The 25791-nt window shown below is 39.6% G+C and overlaps 1 protein-coding gene across 1 annotated transcript; it reads right to left on the bottom strand.

Annotated features, from left to right (window-relative positions):
* Positions 1 to 837: 837 nt before the first annotated feature.
* Positions 838 to 23537, bottom strand: LOC112969450 (cytochrome b-245 heavy chain). The gene is made up of 13 exons (XM_026072791.1): positions 23451 to 23537; positions 20628 to 20723; positions 18941 to 19051; positions 14749 to 14833; positions 13342 to 13487; positions 12331 to 12521; positions 8919 to 9048; positions 8012 to 8104; positions 6256 to 6509; positions 5445 to 5607; positions 4422 to 4568; positions 2076 to 2200; positions 838 to 1350 (listed from the first exon to the last, which is right to left on the bottom strand). Exons 1-13 carry the CDS (start codon positions 23493 to 23495, stop codon positions 1224 to 1226), a joined length of 1713 nt encoding a protein of 570 aa, XP_025928576.1. The 5' UTR covers positions 23496 to 23537; the 3' UTR covers positions 838 to 1223.
* Between the last annotated feature and the right edge of the window lie 2254 nt (positions 23538 to 25791).

The following is a 25791-nucleotide window of genomic DNA, read 5'->3' as shown; positions in this document are numbered from 1 at the left end:
GGGGCAACTGGGCTGAATAGGAGACAACAAGGCACTGAGGAAACCCACAGTATATTAAAGTGTGGCTGTTTCAAGGCCTTTTGCATCTCTCTATATTTTTCTCTTTACTGTTGGTTTTAATGGTTTCTTTTTCCCTGTTGCTGGTATTAAATATGTATTGGTTCCTTTTTTTCATGAACCTATTACCTATAATGTACATCCAGAAGTACTATGCTGTGTACGGCTGTCTTGTAAAAATCAGCAACTTTATTCATAGCTGTTCCAGCTACTGCCCACATGATCTTTGCTTTCTCAAACCTGTCTCACTGCTGTCAATGAGGAATAGCTGAATAGGGCCAAAAGCACTGTATACATTTAAAAATGCTTCAGAGAGGACCCATTTAGCAACAAGCTTTTTCAAACTTGAAACTCAGAAGCGGAGGTCCTAAAAAACCAAAATCTTTTCTTGTTTCTCTTCTTGTTTAGATCCCTACACTGTGAATTTAAAGATGTGAAACTGGGAGAGGAGAGTTTGAAGCAGCCGTGCAATGGCTCACATACTGAGTGCAAGATTTGGGCTGACTCCAGCCTTTGGTCCCCCCCAGGCCAGAGGGGCTCAGACATCCAGGTGGATCCTTTTCAGTTCTGTGCTTTCCTAGAGAGGAACGGCTGCTTCTCAACTGTCCACTCGATCTCTTGCGCAAGACATTTAGGCTTATGTTCAGAAGCCTGAAAAATGCTGGTGTGCAAATAGCTTTCCTGTCATAAGTAATGATCTTTCCCATTCACTCTTCGCTAAATCCCCCCTCTTTCCAGGGACTCCCTGTAGCAAGGAAAAGCTACCTCTTAAATAGGAAGCATTTTGCTAGAATGCTTTATTGTTTAATATCAGTAAGCGTTATCAGTGTGAACTGACTCTCAGATGCATATGTTGACCTAGACCCTGCAGCAGGCACTATGAATAACAGGAGAATAAAGACAGTCAATTGAGGGGAAATACCCTCATACACACAAAGAACAGATTTCTGCTAAATTGCCAGTATGTGGAAGGCAGTGAAAGCAATCCTAAAGCCAAACTTGACTCTCTGTTACTCCGCCATAGAGCCAAGAAAATTCCAAAGAAGGAAAGGGATATGCGTTAGTGTAGCTGAGATCAGAAGCTGGGCTGTCTTTCCCAGACTTCAAATGGAAAAAAAAATCTAGTCTTTAGATTTTGTATTGAATGACTCCCATGTGTCTGAGAGTTAGAAATTTTCCTTGTTAAAAATGAAGTGTACTCCTCGTGGGTCAGCTTCCGAGTTGCTGATGCTCTGCTTGTTGAGTGTGTCAGCTAGGCCCTCAGGTCCACAGAGGAAAACACCTATTCTGGAACTGTTAAGAAAATGAAAATATGGTCAGGAACTAAGCATGGAGCAGCTCAGTGTTGTTCATGTAAGTTAGTCTTATGTTCTGCAGCTGCAAGGTTTTTTCTCAGTTACAGAAACTAAAGCAGAACAGTATGTCTCCTCTAAAACCTATAACCCCTTAAAATGTGCAAGATGTTTGCTGCTGCTTCTAAAATAGGTGGCAGGCTAAGTCTCAGTTTAGCAGAAATCAGTGAAGACAGTTTTACTGACCTCAACGGAATCAATAAAATAGAGACTCAAAGAGCTTATGGTACAAATTCTTGAAAGGAACAGCTCCATTTTCTTCCTGCTAATTTTGGGTGCTCAGCCAAGGTCATCCATGTTCATATTTTGTCTTTAGAGGTAGCAGATATTATTTTTAGAGGTCACTGACATTCCTATCTACTGCAGCAGGAATGACAGGGCATGTTTTTTCTAAAAATACTACTAGTAATCAAACCCTGCATAAAGTTTCTCACCAAAAATGGATTACATTTTTTGAAATTGTAGGTTAAAACAACTTGTTCAAGACTACAGTTCGTGTCCATGGCTGAACCAATATTAGAAAATACCTAGAAATTGTTAGATTGTTAGAAAAAATTGCTTCTCAAATGTTATCAGTCTAAGGAACAAGACGGTGCTATTGTGGCATTTAGACATATAAAGGCGATGATAGACACTATCAAGAGGTACAGATTGGTACAGGTTTACCCTGGATGATTCCTCGCAATGGTTTTGAACTCGTTTTCCCAGTTAGGTCTTCCATACAATGTTTTCTGTTTAAGGCCTGTAATCACATCTTTTTCCTCTTCATGATGCACTGCAAAATGAGTGGCCTGTGGGAAAGGAAACAAAAAAGTATAGTGTAAGGAGAGATTTAGATATGACAGCATTATCTCTGGTTATCATGTCAATATGCACTGCATTATCAGCAAACCAAGAACGTTCCTGGGGAATTTATTGTGGTCAAAAAGAAAAGCTAACATTGGTAAACTGACAAGCAGTCTCTGTCTTCCCCATTCTCCCAAACTGGCCAATCTCAAGAATTAAAACTATGCAGTATTAAACACAGCAATTACATTTCTTTTACAGTGAACTGTTTTAGTCCAAGAGCTGTAAAATAAAGCTGTAAACTAGGACAAAACTTCCCTGTCAGTTACAATAATACAACCCTTGACCTTAATGACATCCTGTCAGTTTTATTTCTAGAAGGACTGATCCATATGAATAGGTTTTGTCCATCATCCCTGTGTAAATTCCACCTAGACCAGCAAAGCTAAGTAGAGACAGGGAGAGGAGAAGATGTGGGTAAGAGCATAAAGTCAGGTCTTGCAGAGCTCACTGGAAAGAGCTATATTTAGTTCTGTGGCATTTTTATATGCCAAAAAAAATTGGAGGAGTAACTTTCTCCCAAAGAAAGAACTGTGTGACTTTTCTTCTCTCCTTCCTGTTTTTCCAGTGTGTGTGTGATAACTTCCTACCTTACTACTACCCCTCCCTGCCCTGTAGCTAAGCTACAGCACTTTTTAGGTACATTGTGAATTTTGCAAAGGTGAGATATAAGTAAAAGGAAACATAACTAACAGTAATAGAGTGAGCATCTTTTCAGACTGAATCACACATTCTGAAGTGGGTCATGAAAGATCTGTTCTTTTGTATCCCTACAATGACCTTCATGCATGGGAACATCTAGATGATACACGAAAAGTTCTGAAAAAAATATGCTGCCATCACTCAAGCCTTGTGCATTAGCTTCTTCAGTCCCCAATGCCATCAATTCTGCTTTAAGCAGTATTAGCTGTCTTAGAGATACTTGCAGGTTCAGCTGAGGCTGATGCTGTGAGGAAAGACTGCTTCCTGAGTGCACAGCCAGAAAGGAAATCACAGTGCACATTACCAGCTGAACTCATGTAAGTTCAGATGAATAAGGGGAGGGAATAATGACCCCCTGGCTCCCTATCCTTGGTAAGCTTGAGAAATACCCCTTGGACACTGTTGCTGTTTTTGTAAAGGAGAAAGGGGGATGCTCTCACTCAGCACCTGTACAGGAAGCTTTTGCCACAAGTGTAAAACTAAAATCAGAAAGTTCTCTCTTCACAGAAGAAACAGCTCTTTGCTACTGAAATGTTGCTCTTTCTTAAAGGAGGCAGCAACAGTGATACTACTGCAGTTGCTGAGTAGCATTTTATTTTCCAAGTCATCTCATGGCTGCAAATCTGTTCTCAGGCCTATGGCTGGACACTTGAGTATGGGACTGTTCATAATTTTGGTCTTGGTCCAGGAAGGCTACATCTGTATTGGGATTTAACACCCCCCATTTATTCTCAAAAGACAATTCTTAACATTTTCCCTTCTTGGTCAAGTTTTCCATTTGCACTACTTAGCACAGTGGTTCATTATAGATAAGGAAGGAAGGAGAGAATCAGAGTATTTCCCAGGCATGATGAGTAGTTCTACTTTTCTTGTGCAATTTTTCTCATCAGTTTTACCTGCAAAGTGCTGTATTGATTGTGCTGGTCTCCCTTGGGAAGGTAGAAGAGCTGAGCCCAGCTCTCCCAGAATTGACCAGAGGTGCTCTGCATCCACAGGAGGGGACCACTACACAGCGCTCCCAGAATTTCACCACTCCTAGTGACTGACATTTCAGCCACCATAGCATTTCCACAATAATTTAAGCTGAACGTTGGTGGCAAACCCAAAGCTTTGTATGGCAGCATGAGCTTATCTTTTAAATGAGGTACTCTGAGATGTGAGGGGGCAGAACACAGTGCAAACATTACACAGTATAACGTAGGCATTCCTACATTGCCACTGTGGTTCTAACCCCACTCCCTTCAGGGAACTGTTGTTTTGATTGCCTTTTCTTAACAACTATCACAGCTTTAACAATATGGAAATTACCAACATTTACAGAAGACTTTTCCTCTGTCCATGCCCATCTACGTTTAAAATCTCTAAGAGCCAGATGAATCCCAGGAAAATGACCATTTGAATATTTATTAAAATATAACAAGCTTGCTGACATGAACATTGTGACATTTTCCACAGTGTCGTTACCTGAGATTCATCCCAGCCTGTAAGGTAGATGTTGTAGCTGAGAAATTCTGCATTATTCCTCTCCTGCATTTGAGTCTCCAGAGACTGCAAGAGGTCAGCAAACCATTCAAAAGCATGAGTGTCCCTGCAAAGCCAGTAGAAATAGATCTGGAAAATACAAGAGTGAGGCTCAGGGTACATAGGCACTTATGGATTCTGGTTTTGTGTTTGCTAACAAAGTGAGGATTGTAGAGTTTCTGTAGAAAAATTGCCCTGACCACTTCAGTTGATAGGGAGACAAGCTCGTATTGAAGCTATTCAAGAGTTTAGATGCTGGGAGGGCTGTGAAGCAAAACATGTGACTGCAAGAACATGGAAACAACTTTTTGTTCCTCTTCCATCAGTGGGTTTAGTTTGTGATGTTTGTGCACTTATATCCTTGTAAACCAGTTTGTTAGGACATCAAATAATGACTTAGAGGTAGATTCTACCTCCCTGTCTGCTGGCAGGAATGGTAAATTAAAAGAGGTGACAAAACCAGTTCTGTTCTTGTAACAGAAATGTGAATATGACCATAACTGCAGAGTGTAACCCCACACCTGTGCACAGGGAGTTTCCAGGGGAAGGAGACGAGAGGAGGGTGGGTAGCAGTGGGGTTCCGTTGACTCAAAGTTGCTCTGTATGCGTGTAGGGAAGGAGTGCAATATTTGTCTGGATGCAGTTAGTCTCTTGAAAGTATGACAGGTTTTTGTGTTTCCTGCACAGCTTGAATGGTGTCTCCACTGCACGTGGAAATCCCCAGGGCCAAAGTCAGTATTTGCATGCATGATTTGGCCCCCAGGCTATTTCTCCTTTAATTTTTTTTTTCCTTTTGACCCTCCTGCTTCTTTGCTTGCCAGTCTTTGAGATAACTGGACTTTTTTCTCAGGACTCACGCATGTCTGGAGCCAGACTACCTTTGCTGGGCCTGTTTTGATCTGGGCTATAGGCTCTCAAATGATTGCTTGGGTTCTCAGAAAGTTCTGTAACGCAGTGCATATGTACCTTTTTGAGTTTTAGGTTGGTTGCATCGTGGCAGTACTTGTACCACACAGACTTGAGTACAGATGCAAACGGAGTGACCCCTATTCCAGCTCCAACAAGCATAACAGTTTCATAACTGAATACGTCCTCACTAGCTGTTCCAAAGGGGCCATCCACAGCTATCCTGAAATTGAATGTATAGTTAATAAATCAATAGTGAAGTGAATATTTATTAGTGCTATTTAAAATAACAATAAAAATGTAAGGTATTTGTCTGTTACAATGCACATTTGGGCTAAATACTGGTTGGTAAAAGAAGAAGTGATGTTGATAAGAGAAGCAGTCTAGGACCCATTCTGACTTATGCGTGTGAAGTTGGTCATACAGGAACTTTTCTCCCTCCAACAACCCCGTCTGTTAGTTTCCCTGGCTTTGTGCAGCATTGAGTTCTCCTCAAACAGTAGGAGATGCAAGAGATTATATCTCCTTTGCTGGAGATATAAGGCCAGGTCTGGAGCTAATAATAGAACTGAAGATCTGTAATTGAACAAAAAATTGCCCAATTTTCTTTACAGAGACTCATTCAAAAAAAAATAGAAAAAAAAAAATCACTCATGTTCATTTGCTCAAAAATACCCTGCCTGAAATCACTAAAACATGCATTTAAAATTTTTAGGTTTGAGGGGGGAGTGACTTGAAGGAATAGATGGTCACCAACATCCTCAATGGAAGGAATTAAGGACTGTGTGACAGGTTCCACCAAACTGGTTGAGCAAAATTTTTAGTGTCATACGTGTTGGTTGATTTTACCATGGAGATTCTTTGTACATACTTGGGCAACTTCCATGCTTCCTGGAATTCTTGCTTATCACATCCGCAGGCATTAAACAAGCCCTCTGTCCAGTCCCCTACAATACGGACATGAATGCTGAAGTAATCCTCCTCTGGAGCAGAGGTCAGTGTGAACGGATGCCATTCCAGTTTAGACACTGCAGGACATTTGACAAAAATGTATTGACCGACCTCCATCTTGAAGCCCTTCTTCATCATTTGGAGCTCAATTGTCTTGAAGGGATGAATGACCACCTACAATGAGAGGGACAAGGGGAAAAAAGAAAACGGCTGTTTTCACTGTTCACTTGATGTATTTACATCCTTCATCACTAACATTATCATCCTCTCCTATGGGAGCAAGGAAAGCAGGTGAAACTTTGCTTCCAGCAGAACTGAGGCAGAGAGAGGAATAGCATCTGAGAGCCAGATAAGAGACTGCGGAAGATGCTGAGTTTTTGGTGAAAGTATTTTCACACTGTACTTGCAGTCACTCCAAAAGAGCAGGTAAGACTGGCACATCTAACACATCCTCAGATCTGTCTATGCACATTATTAATTCCAGATGCACCTGACACAGTGGCACGGTACACATTGCTAATGAAGTGGATGTATATATGGCGGCAAAAGTGTAGGGCTAGCATACAGATAGGGAACTGGATGGATAGTACCACTGGAAACTGAAGTTTTCTTGTTATATTGGGATGAGCAGTATACTGTGAGCATTTGCACTGTGCCTATTTTAGTCAAGAATAAATGGGAGCAGTATTCTAGAAGCAAGGCTAGTATTTCAGTCGCTACAATCTTTTAGTTCTAAAGTTGTCTGCCAAGGTTTATTTTCAGTTTTCAGAAGAGATTTACAAGAGGGAGAATTGAGTCTGCCTATCTATTTATTTAGATACCAATATTAATGCTCAGCATTGTGGAAGAAGTTTCCTGCCAAGAAGAAACTAAGCAGACACATCAGACAAATGGTGTAGAAATGGCACAGAGATATTTTGGTAAAATTACCAAAAAGCACACTAGTATATAGGAGCCTTCCAACATGTCAGCATCACGCCAGAGAACAGTAGAGATACTTACTGTTTTGCCCCAAACTAGCTCTGACTTGAACAGGGTATGCCCATGAGATGAAGCATAGTGCCATGTGAGGAAATTAATTAGGAAAGGCCAGGGTAGGTTTTATGTGTTTCAGCTTAGTGCCATGCTAATTTGGCTATAATACATTCAGAACCAGTATTAATATCTCCACAACACACCATGGGGACCTACTGTCTAAGCTTGATATTAGCTCTGGCTACACAAAATAGGCATCCACCTAAGTCTCCTTTTCAGGAGTCATTTGTTCTGCTGAAAAATCAAGGTTCCTAAATATCCAGGCAGCTTTTGAAAATAAATATTTGTTATCTTAAGTTACTCTTAAGGCTGTGGAATTTCTACATTGTGTATCTTTTCCCTAGATCATGAAGAAAATCCATCTCTCCCTCCTGAGATTCAGTCCTGTGTCTTAGCTAACTTCATCCTCTTGCACTGTTTTAATTTGGGAACCACATAGCATCTGAATTTGGGGTTTAGAGACAACCATATTTATATGTTAGGAAGCAGGGTTTTTTTGCATGATAGCAGAAAACTTCTTGAGGGTTCTTTCCCTGATAACTTTGTACGGTGTGTAGGAGTCACTGGCTTTGCTGCACCGTATTGTATCTAGAAAAATCGGTAATGTTTTGCCCAGTGTTAAGCATAGCATCAACACATACCTTTGTGATAACAACCTTCTGCTGTGATCTCCAAAACCGCACCAACCTCTCACACAGGTACAAAAACATAGGACCTACTACCCATTTCCATGTCTGTAACACAATAACATGAGAAGTGAAATGAGGAAGATAGCAATTTACATTAAATTAGACTGGAAATGAATGGACATTAAATTTACGATATCTAGGTTCTTTATCAACCAGAGTAGGGAACCCAAAGAAGATAGAAATTTTTGAAATGACTTCTGCTCAGAGAGGAAATTTTCTGTTGAGAGTTGCAGGATTTATAATTGTTCCCATAGAGTAGGTTAGTTAGAGAAATGTGTTCTCCTATGACTAATTTTGTCTCTGTATAAAAATTGAGGTACCTAAGTGAAATGCGGAGTAAAGCTCTGAATGTGTGATTGACTCAGGTCTGTATTACTGCAGGAAAAGATGTGGTTTCTGTCAATGTGTCCGGCTGTAATGTGAACAACCAGCCTGGTTAGTCCCTGAGAACTGAAGTGTCAGTGTCACATTTCCAGAGGCATTCATTTTCTCTTAATGAACATTAGTCCATTAATAATGTGAAACTATTTATTATGTGAATTATGGCAGTTTCTAGGAACACCCACCAGCCACAAAATACGTTTTGGTAACCAGTTCTCAGATAGGATTTACTCTTTTGCTTTGCCTACTAACTGTGCTCCTTTTATGACAAATTTTTGACACTGGAAGTGATTTGTTTGTCTCTAGTCCATTTCTGCTTGTAATTCATTGTGCTGAAATCTATTGCTTTATATAAAGTTGCCACTGAAGAGCATTGAGGGTTACATAGCTGCTTTTCTACAGTGTGCGTGTTATTTAACAAAAAGAGCAAACTGTAAATATTTTTGATTGGATTTATGCTCAATGCAATTGTTCTTACCATAGGAGGATTCCCTGAAAACTGGGGGATTGGACAAGCCCCTTTTTTCCCCCAGTTAGTGAAGTTCTTAGAGCAAATATCTGGATTATGTTCAGCCAGGCTCTCAGCTGTCTGTCCCCGTACAATGCGCCTGAAAATAATACAAAACATTAAGGGAATGACATGGAAATGAAATATCTGAAATAATATTACTTATTGTTATGTACTACAGTTACTTATTGCTAAGCTAAGCTATGTATGTTACTCATACAGTTATGTACTTCTGCAATGGTAATGTCCTTTTTGATGCAGCCTTACTGCTCTGATCAACCTACAGAACTGCTATTCAAATGATAAAAATGAGGAGGAAAGTTTGTAGGAAAAAACACTGACTACAAAGATCAGATGAGGAACTGAGAGGGGTATGTTCATTACCATTTCCAGAATGTGGTCTCAACAGGAATCCTTCCTTCTTTCCTTCAGTAAAAATAAAACATGGAATGGGCAAGAATATCAATTTCTTAGTGATCAGTACAGAAATTATTTCTGTTTTTTATCACAGAAATTCTGGACAGCCCTTTCCAATGACTTTTAGCCCTTCCTCTCCCTTTAAAGGTGTAGAGTAGATGTTCAGGTAGTCTGAATGAACACAGATCCATCTGACTCAGTGGAGCCAGTTTATGTCAGCTCATAATCTGGCCTCTGCTTTTTTTTTTTTTTTAAGAGAAACCTGATTGCTCCAATTCTGCTATGTTGCTATGTTACTAGTGGCAGAACTAGTGCTGAAAAAATTTTTCATTTTTTGAGGAAAAATATATCCTGAACTTGTTCACTATTTCCTGCCCCTGTGTGGAGTTCTTCCAACCTCAGGCAAGTGTAAGAATCCCCCAAAGGAGGGTAATTAGTAGGATCAGGGTCATTGTAGAGAAATTCAGAATAAGATCTGCAGACCTTCCCTAGAAACAGGGTTTGATTTTGATCAGTTTTATGCCAATATGATTCTGTTGATATCTTCTTGCCATGACTTCTCTTGCTGTTTTTCAAGCTGGGTTTCCTTAAATTTGACTTTCTTTCACTTCATGTTTCAAAGAAACATGGTATCTGAGTCATATATATACCTAGCTTTGTGACAAATATATCAGAGGATTATTAGAATGTCTATGCACAATCTTAGAAGTTAAAATAGATTACTAAATATTACTAATTAACTTCTTCCTCATTAAGGGTTTGATTAACATCCTGTCTGAAAAAGAAAGGGAAGGGATGACACTGTCCCAGGAGCATCATGAGTTGCAATTTGCAGGAACATCATCAGTTGCAATTTACTTCCCCACTAGTGACAACTGGCTTAGCTGAGATGCCCTGTGGGGTGAGTTGTGGGAAGAGTAGGCGCCCATCTTCTGCCTGTTTTCTGCCACTCCTACCCCATCTCTGAGGGGAAAAAGGGAGCCTGGCGGTTTTTGCCTTGCACTACACCCCAGTTCAAGGTCTGGCAATGCAGGTACCCTGTGCAAGAGGAGACTCTTATTCCCTTATTACTAAGTGTAGAGGCTCTTCCAGTACTATAATTAAGCTGTCAGTACTTTAGGCTTCTAGCTACTTCTCTTTCTGCTGAAAGCTTTACTTTCACTTCCAAAGTGTCTCTCTACTCTTTCCTCTTTGCATTTACTGTGATGGGAGGTTTTGAGCTTTTGTCTGACACATCACTCATGCACAAAAAAAAGTCAATGCTACAAAAGTGCTATAACAGCTTGTACCAGATAAGGATCTGCCCCCTTCATTCTAGTAACTATCTTTGATTCTCTTTTCTGTATATATAAATATGTGTGTATACATATATGTATGTATATACATATAAATAACACACAGCTGTTTGTCACCTGAGATACAATGACATCTATGCCTTCTCTCAGTCACACTACTTCGAGAAACTCAGATCACACTTCTTCCATACCATCCATGTTCACACATCCAAGATACCTTCCTTGAGGGTAAAAAGTCTGTCCAATATTTTTGGTATATTATCATTTCCTCTAAACTCAAAATGTCAGTCTTGCTTTTAAGGCCAAATATGATGGAATTATCTTTGCTCAAACTGATCTAGCATCACATATGTGTGTGTGATTCCTGTCACCTTGAGTGAATTGTCAGAAATCATCCTTCCCTCTACAGATGACAATATTCCTGGTTTTATCTCCACTCACGGGGTTGCTGAACTTCACTGACAGCTGCGTTGATCCCCCCTGCTGCTCAAACTTTTGTCTTTTCAGTACGGTGCAATTAAAATGGTGAGAGTATAGTGCACATGCAAGTATATAAAAAGTCAATTTTTATGAAATATATGCTACTCACTGACAGCTAATTGTTAAGGAAAGAGCAATGCTTGCTTTCTGATCCTATTGTGTAGTAACTACTGACAAGTTAGGACATTTTATAGGCAACCATACAATATTTGCTGCAGGACACAAGAACCGCTTGTCCTTTTGCTTTGGCAGGTTGTACTCCAGCATTCTCCTTCTGGTTTTGGAAGCTGAAATGAACAGATATACTGGCAGTGATTCTCATCTGCCTTCTGGTTTTGCGCTTCCTGTTGTAATATTGTTTCTGTCTTTTCTCCGGCATGACTGGACTAAGGGGAAGTGTTTTTGAATAGTCATTTTTACAAAGCATTTTTAAAACACTCTTTCTCATGCTCTGGATCCTCAGTTATTTTTTAAGGATATAACACCGAGAATTTCCTTTTAAATGTTGCATACAATTATGAGCTACGAAATCTGGCTCGGATATGTTAGCCTTTTTTCTTTTTCTCTGTGCATTGGTTCTGTGGTTTTATAAAAAGTAACTAAGGTTCATTTTTCTAAGTGCTAAAATTGCATTTGCATAGTGCTAAAATTGTTTCAATAGGCTTTTCAGGTAATTGAAGGCATTGAAGCTATGGAATGAACCAACAGTGGAAAAAGATGCTTGGCATTTGGAAGTTACAAAAACTTATATTTGCCTACACTTGAGCTGCAACAGCTAAAAATCTATTCTGAAGATGCTGCTGATATTAAAAGCCCTCCAAGTCTGATGGATAAACCCTTGCTATAGTTATCATTAATCCAACAAAATCATAGGCGCTGTGTTATTTTTATGGCGTGATCTCCTTATGTACATGTGTGTGATGCAATTCCTTTTAGGACACAAAGGTAAGTAGAAGCAGGAACCTTGAAAAAAAGCTTTTCAATTAAATATGAGAAAAGGTGAGCTTAAGTATGCCTGATTCTCATAAAGCCTCATGCATGTATCATTGAGAATCTATGCTACTGGCCCATCATCACCATCAAACACAACTGCTGCTTAATGACTGAAATCACTATACTTCTCTGTATGGGGGGCTTTAGATTAAGATACAGTAGTTATCATGTATCATGTAGTAAGTGCAAATACTCACCCAGCACCATGGATGACAAGACCAATAAAGAAGATGACAAAGAGGTGGTGGGTGTACCAAAATACTTCGAAATATGACCTTCGGATGGTTTTGGTGGATGACGTGATGATTAGTATGAGGGCCAGCGTGATGATAACACCAGTGAGACCAGCCAAGTACGTGAAAGCCACATATAGGCCCCCCACAGGATTCTGTGAAATAATTGCACACATTGGTCTGAGAAAAGCAATGCATCAAAGCTGAGCCAGCAAAACCATTAGTCTATCTTGCAAATTTGTTGCCTTGTTTCAAGTCTCTAAGTCACCCTCTATGAATTTACATGCCAACAGTGCTTTTGGAAACCCCACTCTGCGTCAGTTGCACTGCAGATTTACTCTTAGTAAAATAAAAGACTAAACTCCACTTTAAAGTAAGTGGAAATAGAGAGGGTTTTCCATCTATTCACACACCAAAGACTGTTTCTGATTCTGCCACTGTTCAACAGTATGGGCTTGGGGAAAGTGAACACATTTGCTGTTTGAGCTGGAGTCCTACAGCCATATTTAGGCAGCTAAATAAAAGCTCTCCTCTTCAATGGCATTATGCACCTGTGGCTCTCATAACTCCTAAGGACATTGGACGCTCAGTGCTTCTGAGGAATGTGGAGTTTTCTTTTGTGTTTTTTAACCAGATCTTAATAGTAAGGAGCCCAGGTTCAAAACCTTTGCCCTGATTTCTGTGTGCCTCACATTTACCTTAGTCAGAAGGCTTCTTTACAGGGTATATTATGTTTTTAAGAAATGTTTTAAAACTACTTTGAAATCCTAAGGTGAAAAAGTTTAAAGCATTACTGAAATTCAGCAAAAATATTATTGACAAATATAGAAGAATGTATTGCACAAGGTTTCCCTGCAATATGGTTCAAACACAGATTGTGCGCACCAGAAGTAGGCATTCAGCTCAGATAATCTTATATAATAGCGTAGATGAATGTGATTCTTCAGTGATTCTTCATAGCCTGATGTCACTTACCGGAATAGTTTTTCTAACAAAGTTCAAATAGCTTTCATTTGGGTTATCACCAAGGCTAGAAAGTACAGCTGCCATAGTGCCTTTCTCTTCAACACGTGCATGCACACTCCACTCTACATTGAACAAGTGTGCGATGGTGTGAATTGCTAGGAGTGACAGGAAATAAATAATCAGGTTTAAGCACAAGAGAAGTACTCAATGTTTTTAGGTAACATTTTAACCTTTGTAACATTTGTCAAAGGCAACTTAAAACCTTTGCACACTCTCCCTCTCTTACACTACCCTCTTAGCCACAGTTTCAGATCACTGACATGTTTTACTGTCACAGGGTTACCATCTGCAGTTTACATCTTTTTGGGTGGCAGGATGTGAAGGGAAGAAGTTTCCAGCACATCATTGTTCAAGAAAATAATTCAAATGGCGGAGCGATGCTCTAATTTGTATGTGGAAAATTGAAGGAAGGGGTGGCTCAAGTGGTTTGTCTGGATCAAAGAGGAGTTCTGTAGATGAGTCAGTAAATGAATCTGGATCTCTTTGGTGTCACGTTTGCTAGTGCTGCATTGATAATAACCACTAATAATGTTTTTGCTGAACTGGATTTGTCCATAAATCTAGTATAACTGAGGTGTTTCACACTATTTCCACTGCATATTATTACAAGGGTCAGCCATGCAACACTTCTCAAAAATTTTCCCCTTTTGTATCACTGTATACTTATTGACCTTCAAAACAAGGCCTGAAGGGGACAGATGTCCCACTGCTAAACAGCTCAGCTCTGCTGCAGACCTCCTCTGTGGCCTAATATCTATAACTGAATCATGCTATTCTTTCCTGTGCAGTGATGGCGAGATTACAGTTACAGCTCAGGAAGGGAACCTGCTCATTTCAAGTAATTCACTGATGATATCAAGACTGTTCTAGGATATATGATTTGTAAGGTACTTGGACAGAGAGGTGATAAATATGTTGAAAAAATAATAAAAAAACCTTAAATTTACATAATGAGAGATAAAATAAAAAAAAAATTAGATACCTTGTCCATGCTTTTTATACACTTTTCTTTCATCATTTCTATTATTTGTTTCAGACATGCCAGCTAGGAAATAAGTCTAAACAAGAGTTAAAGGCTGAGTATCTGGTTCTCAGGGCATTGCTAAATACCCTTTATTAAGCAGTAACCTGAATGGTGCTAACAGAGCAACAGAAAGGTATCCTTCCTTATTTATCTTCTGCCCTCTGCCAGTTGCAGAATATTATTTGGAAACTGATTTTATCCTTGGCACACGCTGACTCCTTCAGGATAATGAAATCAGGTCTCCGCCCATATCTTTATAACTTGAATCCCACTTGGATACTGTGTAAGGTGACATGAAAAAGCAATGAACAAAGAAACATTTGAGTACCAACCAGTATGAAGGGCGATCATCCATGCCACCATTTTGTGAAAGGTGAGGTTCCTGTCCAGCTGTCGTCTGACACGGGTTGAGCAGCACTTTGGATTTGAAAAAAAAAAAAAGTATTTGCAGATTATTTGTGATGCCTATGCATAGTTACTTAAATGCAGGAAAAAACAGCAGCCCTGAGCACAGCAACGGATAGCACATCTGGTAAAGATTTAGAATTCCAAAATATACACAGAAATATTTCACTCCACGCTTCAGAAGACAGTAATACCAGCTTATGTTTTAACATGTCCCATTGAAACAAATTACTTGATCATGAGACAAAACTTCAAATACAATATGGCAAAAGTAGGTATCTTATCTGTGTTAAATTTAAATTACATATAATGAACTAAGGGAGGGATCACCCTCTGCCATGGTGAGGTGACTGTTAATGATTTTTCCTTATATTTTGGTAGTGTTGAATTGCTTTGGTAGTGCTGAATAGCCTAAGCTAGCATTAGGATACTGCTGTGGTTCACACTGTAGAAAGGAACAGTACTGCTTGGGTATAAGTGTCTCAGAGAGCTTCCACCCCAAACATGGGAGTCACTTATGGTCCTATGAAGTGAATCCTCCCCCCAAAAGCTGGGTATACTTGCCTGAAATTCACTTACGACTTGTTACTGAAGTTACCCAAAGAGAAACAGAATGAAAAAGTCTCTGCTAATACAAACTGAAGAACTTGGCTCTTAAGAAAAAAGGAATGATACTTTCATTAACAATTATGACAAGTGCCTAAGAGGCTCCATCAAAATTCTACTATAGTCAATGGGAGTTTTCCTGTTACTTTAAATTCCTGTAAGGCTAACATTTGTGGTCTCTACAGAATAAAAATTGTAATTATCCTGTATTGTATCCTTACATTGCTTTTCGTGACTGGCAAAGGGAAGAAAACATTTTGCAAACTAATAAAACATTTACACATAGAAACCACTTAGATGTTTCTCACAACAAATTAAGAGATACCAAAGTGTTTTCCAAGTGTCTGCTGGACATGGACTTTGTAGATGGTAGGGAAAGGTAAATAATCATCACAACTAATAGGGTGGGGTGGATCATCCCAACCATCCAGCAACAAAACAGAAGAAGGGATGATAAAAATCTCCAGAACAATTTCATTTCTGATTCTCCTTTATGTAGTGGAGGTACACGAGCAGCGACCTTGCTCCTCCATACCAGTCCTTTTCTAAATATCTCATGAATATTAACTGTATCAATAAATATATAAGGAAACAGTTCCTTTTGGTTATTTTCTAGCTGTGACACTGATTAAAGAGCAAACTATCACACTCTGGTGCTATCCCAGTGACTTCAGTAGACTGTAAGAACAGCCAGGAGAGATTTGGCCTTCTCTGTATCTTGTACCTTGAGATGTAATTGAAAAGCCTGTAGAATAAAGTGCAGCACAGCAAAGAAGTGTCCCTTCTGCCCGACTGCCTTGGAAACAGTATGTAGGGACACTTGAGCTTGCTGTTTAAGCAGCATGTGGCAAAGCAATGGCAAAATGCTGTAGCTAGGTTCAGTAGTGAGGCTCACTTTATAACAGCACTGAATACAGCAATAAAGGGCATGCAAAAACAATACAGCTGTTATTTCAATTAATAATAAATAAATTTGCAGTGTATGATTTCTGGATGGCAGGATGTAAAGGGCAGGAGTTTCCAGCACATTGTTGTTGAACAACAGGTTTGAACAATTCTCCCGTCTCCCTAACCCCAATGACGTTGCTACTGGAAAGGTCACCACCCCTTAAATAAGTTAGGTGATGTATAAAAATCCTGATCTTTTAGAGATCCTCATAGGTTTTTACTTCTGAAGCATAGCTAATTAGAGACAACTGTAGAACAAGCAAAAGCGGCTGTACCCCTGCCCACAGTCCTGACACTACCACTGGAACCTGGGGCTGTGCATGTTTTGCTTCAGATGCAAAATTTCCTTCTTCCTGAGGTATAGCTTTATTACAAAAAGCAACTGAACTTAAACGAACTTCAACTGTCTAACAATCCTATTTTATGCCCCTCCCTCACTTCCTGCTCATCCTCAGAGCCCTTTGCTTCCTCATACAGCCTCACTATCAGCACGACAGTGAGCCACAGGGAGTCAGCAGAAATGAAGCTGTTGCTCTCCACATGGCTCTCACTTGCAAAATGGGTGTAGCCTGAGTGATTGTATCACAGTGCCAGAGGGAGGAGGATTTACTCTGTAGCTTGAATGCTTAGAGAAGAGGGGCAGCTTCATAGGGATCCTGATCAGAAACATTAAACTATGGATTTTAGACGAGCAATTCAGGACAAGTAGCATAAAGTCCCTGTTAGGACACAATTCTCTACTCTTGGAATCAGCTTTCAGCCTTCCAGTAACTTACTTGAAATTGCCTCCAGCTCCTTTGAAAGAGTATCGTTGCTTTGACCTTAGCTCTCTTCCCAATCTGCCTTCAGCTCAGTGCCTGCGGAATCTCTTTCAGACCTCATGAAGGCCTCATATGCCCAAAAGCTCATTGTTTTCCAGTCACACTGGTCCAATAACAACATTAAATCTTAAAAACTTTACCTTCATTATTGACATCTGCACCCTGTGGAGTCAGCTTTGAATTTGGCAAATACTAGTTAATCTTCCCCAGGGCAGGGCAAGTGCAAGTTTGACCCTACAGTTTAACTTACTATTCTTTTCCTTTTTACATATTGGGGGGTAAAGTTGGCTCCTTTTGTAGCATCCCAGAATCTGAAGGGGTATAGAACAAGGCACAGAGCTTGGTCTGTGTAGTTTCAGCTTTATGTTTTTAAGCACTATGCCTTAAAAAGGCCGGGGCACTTCTGACAGCTTTGGAAATACAATTTAGGAACTTAATGTAGCAGACACGTCTCATTTATTCAGCCACACTGATTGTGAGGCTATATGTACTATATGGACGTAGGACCTGGATTGTTTCTGTTAATTTTTTTTACCTTCTAACCCACACTCCTTCCATATGGAGGACTCCTGAGTAACAGGTAACTCTTGTGTTCGGATCTTTCAGCCCCCACAGGGCTGTGTCATTTGTGTGAAAGAAATTTATACTAGATTTACAGATGAAAACCAGCTCCCTTAAGCAGTGTTGTTGACCATGTGCATGTTAAAGAAGCTGGAAAGGAAGGGGGAATCATTATACATTTGGAGGAAAGTTTCATCAGCTTGAGGAGAATATTTCATTTTCATTAAACCATGGTATAGCAAAAGAGTGGCTTTCTAGTGCTTGATGGGAATGGAGCGACTGTGACTTGGATAGAAATGAGGCAACAGGATGAAGTGGAAAAAAAGAAGCTGTTAGTGCCCCCTGAGCTGTCATGGTTCATCCATTTTGTATTAATGAAGTTTCAACTTGTAGATCCTTTTTGGACCCCTGATCATCATAGCTATGGAATAGGAGCCTTTTTCTACTCAAAAAAGGTTATTTAATCTTTTTCTCTCCATTATTTCTGCTGAAACAGCCAGAGATCTAGATTTCAGCAATGTGTTACAGTCAGTGCAATCACGGCAGGCCACTCTAGATGCACCTAGTGTGGAATGAGTTGTCTTTTCCTTCCTGGTGCAGGTGGTGCAGGTGCCGTATATAACATCTACATTTGGGAACTAGAGATGGTCAAAAGGCCTGTGAACTATTTCATCTTGAGATGGAAAAGTAGCTCAGATGAGAAAGAACGTAAAACATGAGCCAGCTGAAAAAAGTCCCATTCTAAAAGTTTGTGAAAGCACATATTTTCTTTAAGACCTGAACATGCAAAGACAGGAGTCATGGGCTGATTTCTCCCACTATAAATGGGTGTTACATCAGGGACAAATGGAGGCAAATGTGTGTAGGCACCCCCAACAGCTGCTGCCAGCCAGAAGAAGGGGCTTTCTGTTCAAGACATCATGTTGCGCAGGAGGCAAGTGAAAAAGGGAAGACTGGAAAAAGGCTAATTCAAGGGTCAATATCTCACCACAGCGCTAGATGTACCATTAGCATATAGACCTTACTCTTGATTATAGCAAAACTCTGGTCTTGTCTACTTTCTAAAAAAAGACACCCCCAAGTATGGTATATTTGGAGAACTTGGACTATGTTGCTTGGTACATTTGCAAGGCTGCTTGGGTCTTCTTCTTTTTTAAGTTTTGAAATTCTTTCTTCATCTTACCGCACTTGATCCTCTGAGGAAGGAGAGCAAGTTTCGACATACTGGCAGCAGAATCAGCATGCAGTTGAAATTCAGACAAGCTGCAGGAGCCCTTGCTAGAGCTAAAGCACGCTGTAATGGGAGAGAAGCCATTATTAAATTAATTACCTAAGCATTATCCAGGAGACTGATAGGCACAAATTTCATTTATTCATTAAGCCACAACTTTTTATGAGTGTGAGAACGAAAGTTAATTACAGATGCTCACATTTCAGGGTAGTCATGCTCTGGCCAAATCAGGGGCACACATGCAAACAGAACACATTTCTCCAGATAAAAACCTGCTTCTATCTCCAGTTTTGAAATTATATGGAATAACATGATGGTATGAAAAGGTCCCTGCCATGTCTGACAATTGATGGTCAAACACAGAAGCAAGTCTAGGACATTAGTAGAGTTTCCTGTCCCAAGAAAGTCTTAATGCTGTGGTTTCAGTTGGCTGAAGGTTTGGGGTAGAAGGAAGGAGAGCTTATGAAGGAAGTGGTTGTATGTTCGGAAAGGCAATAGGACTTGACCTAGAATTTTTCAGAAATGTAGGTTTGTCTTATAACTAGCACCAATATAACAGAAGCTTTGGCATGTTCATAAAAGTTCATTTAGCTCCATAAGATTAGTGCTTGGGGCTCTTACTCTGTTGTGCCTCTCTGTTGTCAGTAAAGGGAGTCTAAATTAGTTGCCTCATCTTTTAGGAATATGTTCTCTTAATGTTGACCTTTACATCCTGAATGATTTCAGATTTTGACAGATAGTGTTTAAAAGGAAGGGAGAGTGACTCTATTAATCCAAATGCACTGGAGTGAACAAAAAGATAATGTTTGCTCTTCATGCATTGACTGGGACCCTTCCAAGTTTCAGATCATAGTAACTGTCCTGAGATTACACTGGGCTGTAGTTACCCAAACATAGATCTTTGTGACTTCAAAGGCAAATGCACCCTGATAACAAAAAGCAGAATTTGATCCATCGATCTGAAGCCAGATACAAGAACAGGATTTCAAGCTTTGTTGAATTAAACCATGGATTTGCAAACTTCTTAAAAAAATGCTGTGTTCTGTAATTCAAAGCTGATTGATAGTGATTTTTGGGTCTGTGATCAGGTTTTTAAAATATGTGAACAAAGGAATTTTCTCTGTCAATTGGTCCTGACCCTTGGTGCCTCCGGAAGCAAGTTTATAGCAGGACACATGATGTTCAATATAACCAGTTGCGTTATATTGAATAGGCTGGGACCCAGGATCTCTCTTGACTACTGTCTGCGCACTTGATGAATATATGAATGATGATTGCTTTTCAGCTATGACAGAAGAATAATTGCAAGGGGAAGTGATTGCACAGTAATTCTAATGGAAATATTTTATTCATCTTCTGAAAAATAGAGCAGCCACAATATATGTTCACTTCTTTTTAATTACCAGGAGCATAATAGTTATCTGAAGACATCTTCAGAACGGGATCTGTCTATGTTGCATATAAGTTTTCTGTTCAAAAGCACTGTGCATCTTTCTATTCAGTTATCTGTTTACATGTGACTTTTAACTCCTACATGAACCTGCTGCTCCAACAACCTGATTCTGTTTCATTCAAGTAAAACTAGGGAAAAATGCTATGTGTTCAGTCTATGCCAAGATAATATATGTTTTGTACTTACGCCAAGGAGGACCCTGGTGTAGAAGAATTTTGGTGGAAGATCATATGCAAGATAGAACCACCAAAAGAGGAAGACATTTAACCCCAGCCACACAAGCTGAAAGAGAAGTGAACAGGAAACTTTACAGTTTGTTGTTAAAGACTATACATCCGAATTTACACAGTTCAGAAGATGGCCAATTAGTTCATTACATTTCTATTTGCACAGAAAGGTGTGTTTCAGGGTGTGAAGAGATCAGTGGGGACAATATATATTTTGCTGGTGGAAATGGCCTTTGAAGTGTATATGTAGGAGTACAGGACAGGTGTACCTATATAAAAATTGGTAGCTGAAACCTTTGTATAGCTCAAAGGGTTTAGGCTTATGATTATATAAATCAAGAGTCTGGCTAAGGCTGTGAGTCTAGTTGAGTCTCTAAACATCATTTGAAGGCTAGGGCCTCTTCTTAATGGGAGTTCCTCAGACATATGTAAGAGGAAGACTTTGGAGCTGCCAAAGCCAAGCTTTGGAGCTGTGTCAAAGGACAAAGAAGCTTGAGGTCTAAATATAGATGGCCAAAATTACACCAAAGGCCCGAGTCTAATGTTTTCAGTTGAGTAGGAGCCTCTGAAGGTCTGAAGTCAGCCAGCAGGAAATATTCAACACAGGCACTTAGAGAGAGTTTAGGCTACCCAAAACTGGGCTTCTTAGTGGCTTTACTGCAGTATTCTTTCATACTTGCACATCATACAGGGCAGATTTCTTTAGGGAAAGGAGTTATGAGGACTTCTCAAAGCTATCTAATGCAGCTACAAGCACCTCTAGCCCAAGAGACCATAATGAATCTGGCCGTACACCCTTCTGGAGGTAGTTGGCTGATTTCACATCCCGCAGTGAAACCAATCTGTATCTAAGTAGATTTACTAGGTAGTGCATGAAGATGGAGGAGACAAAGACTGAGACCTGTAGACCTGTAGTCTCTGGTCATAAGTTCAGGATGACAGAAACTGTGACAGTACGGTCTCTTGCCCCTCCTAGCACATAGTTTAAAGTGCTGGTCTTGCTAAGTTCCTTGGCCCAGCTGACACTGCAAAAAACTTGGGATTATTTTAGATCTTGAAAATGTCTCACCTATAAGGTGTAAAGGCAGGGAAGTGAAGGAATTTCCAACAGCATAAGCCAGTATATGAGAAATTCCAAAACCCTCATTACAAAATTAAGCTCAGCTCAGGATAAAATGCTTAGGATGCATATTTAAAGCAAGAGTGTGCCACTCCCATGTACAGCAGCCTGGCAGCATGTCCAGAAGACTGAGATGCTTGGCATGATCCTTAATGGAGTCTCACACTTCTTTGTGCTGACTCATAAGGAATGTGGACCCCTTGAGAAACTCTGTGACACCCTGTGACAACTTGGGTTGAGTTGCAGAGTTAGCAGCCATCCATACTCTTTGGTTAGGACCAGTGGAGGCAGCGTATATTGGGGATAAGGCTGCCATGTCAGGCTAAAAAAAAATAAAAGAAAAGAAAAACAAGACTATGTTTGTTTTGTTGAGAAAAATAATAAAAATTGTGGCTGTCCTGTTTCTATTAAGCACTGGGCCACCCTGTAGCTAGTCAGTGCACAATAAACCTGTAATGGACAATGCAGAACACTTTGTTAAGGCCTCCAATGAACTGTTTTAGCTGGTTGCGTTATCAGTGACTTCTTTGTTTTCCTTCCCTCTATATTATCTAACCTTGTAGAGCTCTGAGACTCTGTACACAAATTCCTTATTTGAACAAAATAATGGTCTCTTACTTAATTCAATTAATATTGCAGTCCTGGTGGGAAAAACGTGGCAGAATTCACCTCTTGGCAGTTTCAACTTCCTCAAGTCACTGGGTGACAGCAAATACAGCCCTTTCAAAACACTGAAGTGTCAGCGTTGTGTTTCTAAACTACACCTATGCTTCCACTGTGTAATATATAAGTATTGATCACTCGTAGCTGGGGAAATACATTTTTTGATAAAGTTGTTCACATTTCAATCTCCACAAGTATAGTTCTATGTCTTCTTTTTGTTCCTCTCAGTATCTACCTAATTAGCCACACTTGACCACAATCTCTTAATTGGTATTACATTTTGCTGTTACAGAATATTGAATAGTTCTTGTATCATTAATTTCTTCTCAAGGCACTGTAATGTGAGAAAAAAAGAACACTGAAATACAAACTTCTTTCCTCCAAGGAGGAGATCTGCCTTACAGTTTAGCTCTTTTAAGTGTAAGTGGGATTTTCAGTACTTTTAGATCTTGCCTGGAATCAATTGAACCCACTTTCATAGCAGCTGCATGCAAGCTATATATAAGCACAGTTCAAATACAAGTTGTCTTAATGAAGGATTCATGAATCTCTGTTCTAAATTCTGGAATTTGACTATAAAAACAAATTTTATGCTACCAAGAAATATCCACTGTGCTTTCAGTAACATCCACTTTTGTTTATAAAAGTGCAAGAAAGGCTTGTTTTTGTTGGTTTTTTCTCTTTCGAAATGCACATAGTTAACAGTGTTATGTAATGTTATTTGTTTTCCTTAAATCATTGTTGCATCAAAAAACCCGGACACTTAAATATTTATAACAAAGCAAATGAAAGTTAACGTACGATCATTTCTCAGCTGACAATGCAGCCTACAGCAATCAGGATTCCAGCTAGAGCTCCTTAAAAATTATATGCTTCAAGTATAATGCAACTACACTTGCTGCCCTAGTTTCAGAATAATCAACTGCATCACTATCTACTTATTGCAACTTTCTATAGAAATTTTTACTAGACACAAATCACAATAAAAATTGTACTTACAACGACAAAGATGGACAGTCCTTCATTCTCCACCCAGTTACCCATGATTGCCTGAGAAGAGCGTGCACAATGGCCCCGTTCTTTCTGGGACAGTGTCTATGTCTTCTCTCATAAGGAAGTGAGAGTAGAAGCTTGCAGCAACCTGTTTCCTTTCTCATTCATTTAGGAAATAAGTTAACCATTGAATCATATCATAGTTCATTTTCAAACATTTTTCTATGATCTTTGCGTGGAACTTTTTGTAACTCAAACATACATAAACCATTGAAACAGACTATTTCTTCCTCACGTGGTACAGAGTTTGGGTTTTGCTGGGGTCTTCAGCTCGAAAATGTATTGCCACTTTATACAACTCCCAATGCACAGAAGAGTCCTCTCCTCCCCAACCTTGCCTTTTTTTGTCACTTCAGGTCATATTTACCATTCCTGATGATCCTCTTTGATGAATAATCACTAGAATTATTTATCTTCCAGTAATTCTCTGTCCACAGAAGCTCCCAGATGTAATCTAACACTTCTCTTGTCTGTGCATATACACAAGTTCTTCCACTTTCTCTCTGCTTGGGTCTAGGTAGTCTATTTTTCATATTTTGTAATTTTCATAGGGTTCCAGCCCCAGAAATCATGTCACTATGTGAGAATAATTTTTTAAAGCAAGCATTTTGCTTTTGTGATTATAGAGAAATACATGGAAAATTATCCCAATATATTTTAGAGCTTAGAAGCCAGAGGACATTTATCCTAAGTGTATTCATTTTTCAAAAATACTATCATGATTTTCTGAGGGAGTTTAATGATTTCTGAATGTTCAGTCTTTGTGGTATGACAATTCCCAAACTTGCAGTAAAGAGCACAAAATGGCAGATTGGAGGAAGATTTGGGGATTAAGTGGGAACATCCTTTGGCAAAGTCAGGGCCCTAGAGAGGATAAATGCTTCTAGACATACTTCCTCTTCACTTTTTCTTCTATATATCACTCATTGCATCACAGAAATATAGATCTCTTCTGAAAGTAACACAAGTCTGCCTTCTTTCCAAAGATTAATGCAGAGATTGCAAAGATTAATGTATAGTATTAATGCAGTTTTTGAAGATCTTTTTATGCTTTAAAGAGAAAAGTAATCTTTTATTTTTCCTTGAACTGAGGAGCTATGCAGAAGAACTGTTTCACCAGTAATTTCTCTTTGCCAGAGCTATAACACATTACTCAGTGTGCTCCTGTCCTGCAGAATTTCACTGCTTTAGAAAGTCTCAGAGAGCACAGCATAACCACACAGAGTATTAACAGCTTTAGAGCATACGGATGTTTTCCAGGGCCTGATCCTGCACCTACTGGAGTAAATAGGAAGCTTCTTGTCAAACTTGAATAGCATAGACTTGGTCTCCAGAGTAACTGCTGAGCTGATCTGCAACTGAGACCAAGATGTTGAACAGCTAACAAGAACTGTAGAGGCAGACATAAAAACTGCATGACCTGCACCAGACAGAAAAAAAATGCTCAGCACGATTTACCTTACTGTGGATTCACTTAGAAACTAGCTTTCTTAGAGTCTGATTCTGGTAGAGATGAGACATTTGGCCATGATGAAGAAATGAGAATTAGGAGATGCAACATAAATACCTGTGCTCTTGCTAACTGATCTCTTCTTGCCTCTACTCCTAACTTACTGCCTCTGTTAAATTTCTCCCAGAATATGACTTACATAAAGTGACATAACTGGAACTTGAACAAAGATCCACTGCAGAAACAAAAAGTCATAGATTCCTCCACGTTTATAAAATGAATGAACAAACAAAGGTATCTGAATGAGACAGATGACTTCTAAATTATTATTCCTTATTGAGAAGTATAGAAGTAACAGATCAAAGCTAGCCCAGGTGATAAGAGCAGTCCTCCATCTCGTCACATAGTCAGGACTGTCCATGTGTTAATCATCTTGCTTATTCTTCAGAAGACTCCCAAGTTTCAGTAACTGAAAACCAAGATGAAGTCATCAAAGTCTGTTAAACAGAATTCACAGCAACCTCTTTTGACAAGCCCTGTGATGGTCCAGGCTCTCATGTGGTGCCAGTTGCTTTGATGACCTTCCCAAATTGATGTCAGCAAAGGGTCTGGTCCCCTGTATTTGGCTCCCATGTTTATGTAGGGAACCTCTGGGAGCTAAACAACTCGAGCAGTCAGAGAATGAAAGGGGTCGGTCCTGATCTGTGGATGTCCATTCTCACTGTGAAGATTAGCAAATTCTCCCTACTCAGAAATGGCAGTGCTCTCACTCCCTTTTCTTCAACACTTTAAGCTAAGTTGCTTATGGTTTCTCTGGGGTGAGCAGCCACATGCAGC

This window comes from Apteryx rowi, unplaced genomic scaffold (genome assembly GCF_003343035.1).
Source record: "Apteryx rowi isolate R43461 unplaced genomic scaffold, aptRow1 scaffold_350, whole genome shotgun sequence".
NCBI classification, from domain to species: domain Eukaryota; kingdom Metazoa; phylum Chordata; class Aves; order Apterygiformes; family Apterygidae; genus Apteryx; species Apteryx rowi.
The sequence above is the reverse complement of the archived record's forward strand: the minus strand, read 5'-3'. Positions and strand labels throughout refer to the sequence as shown.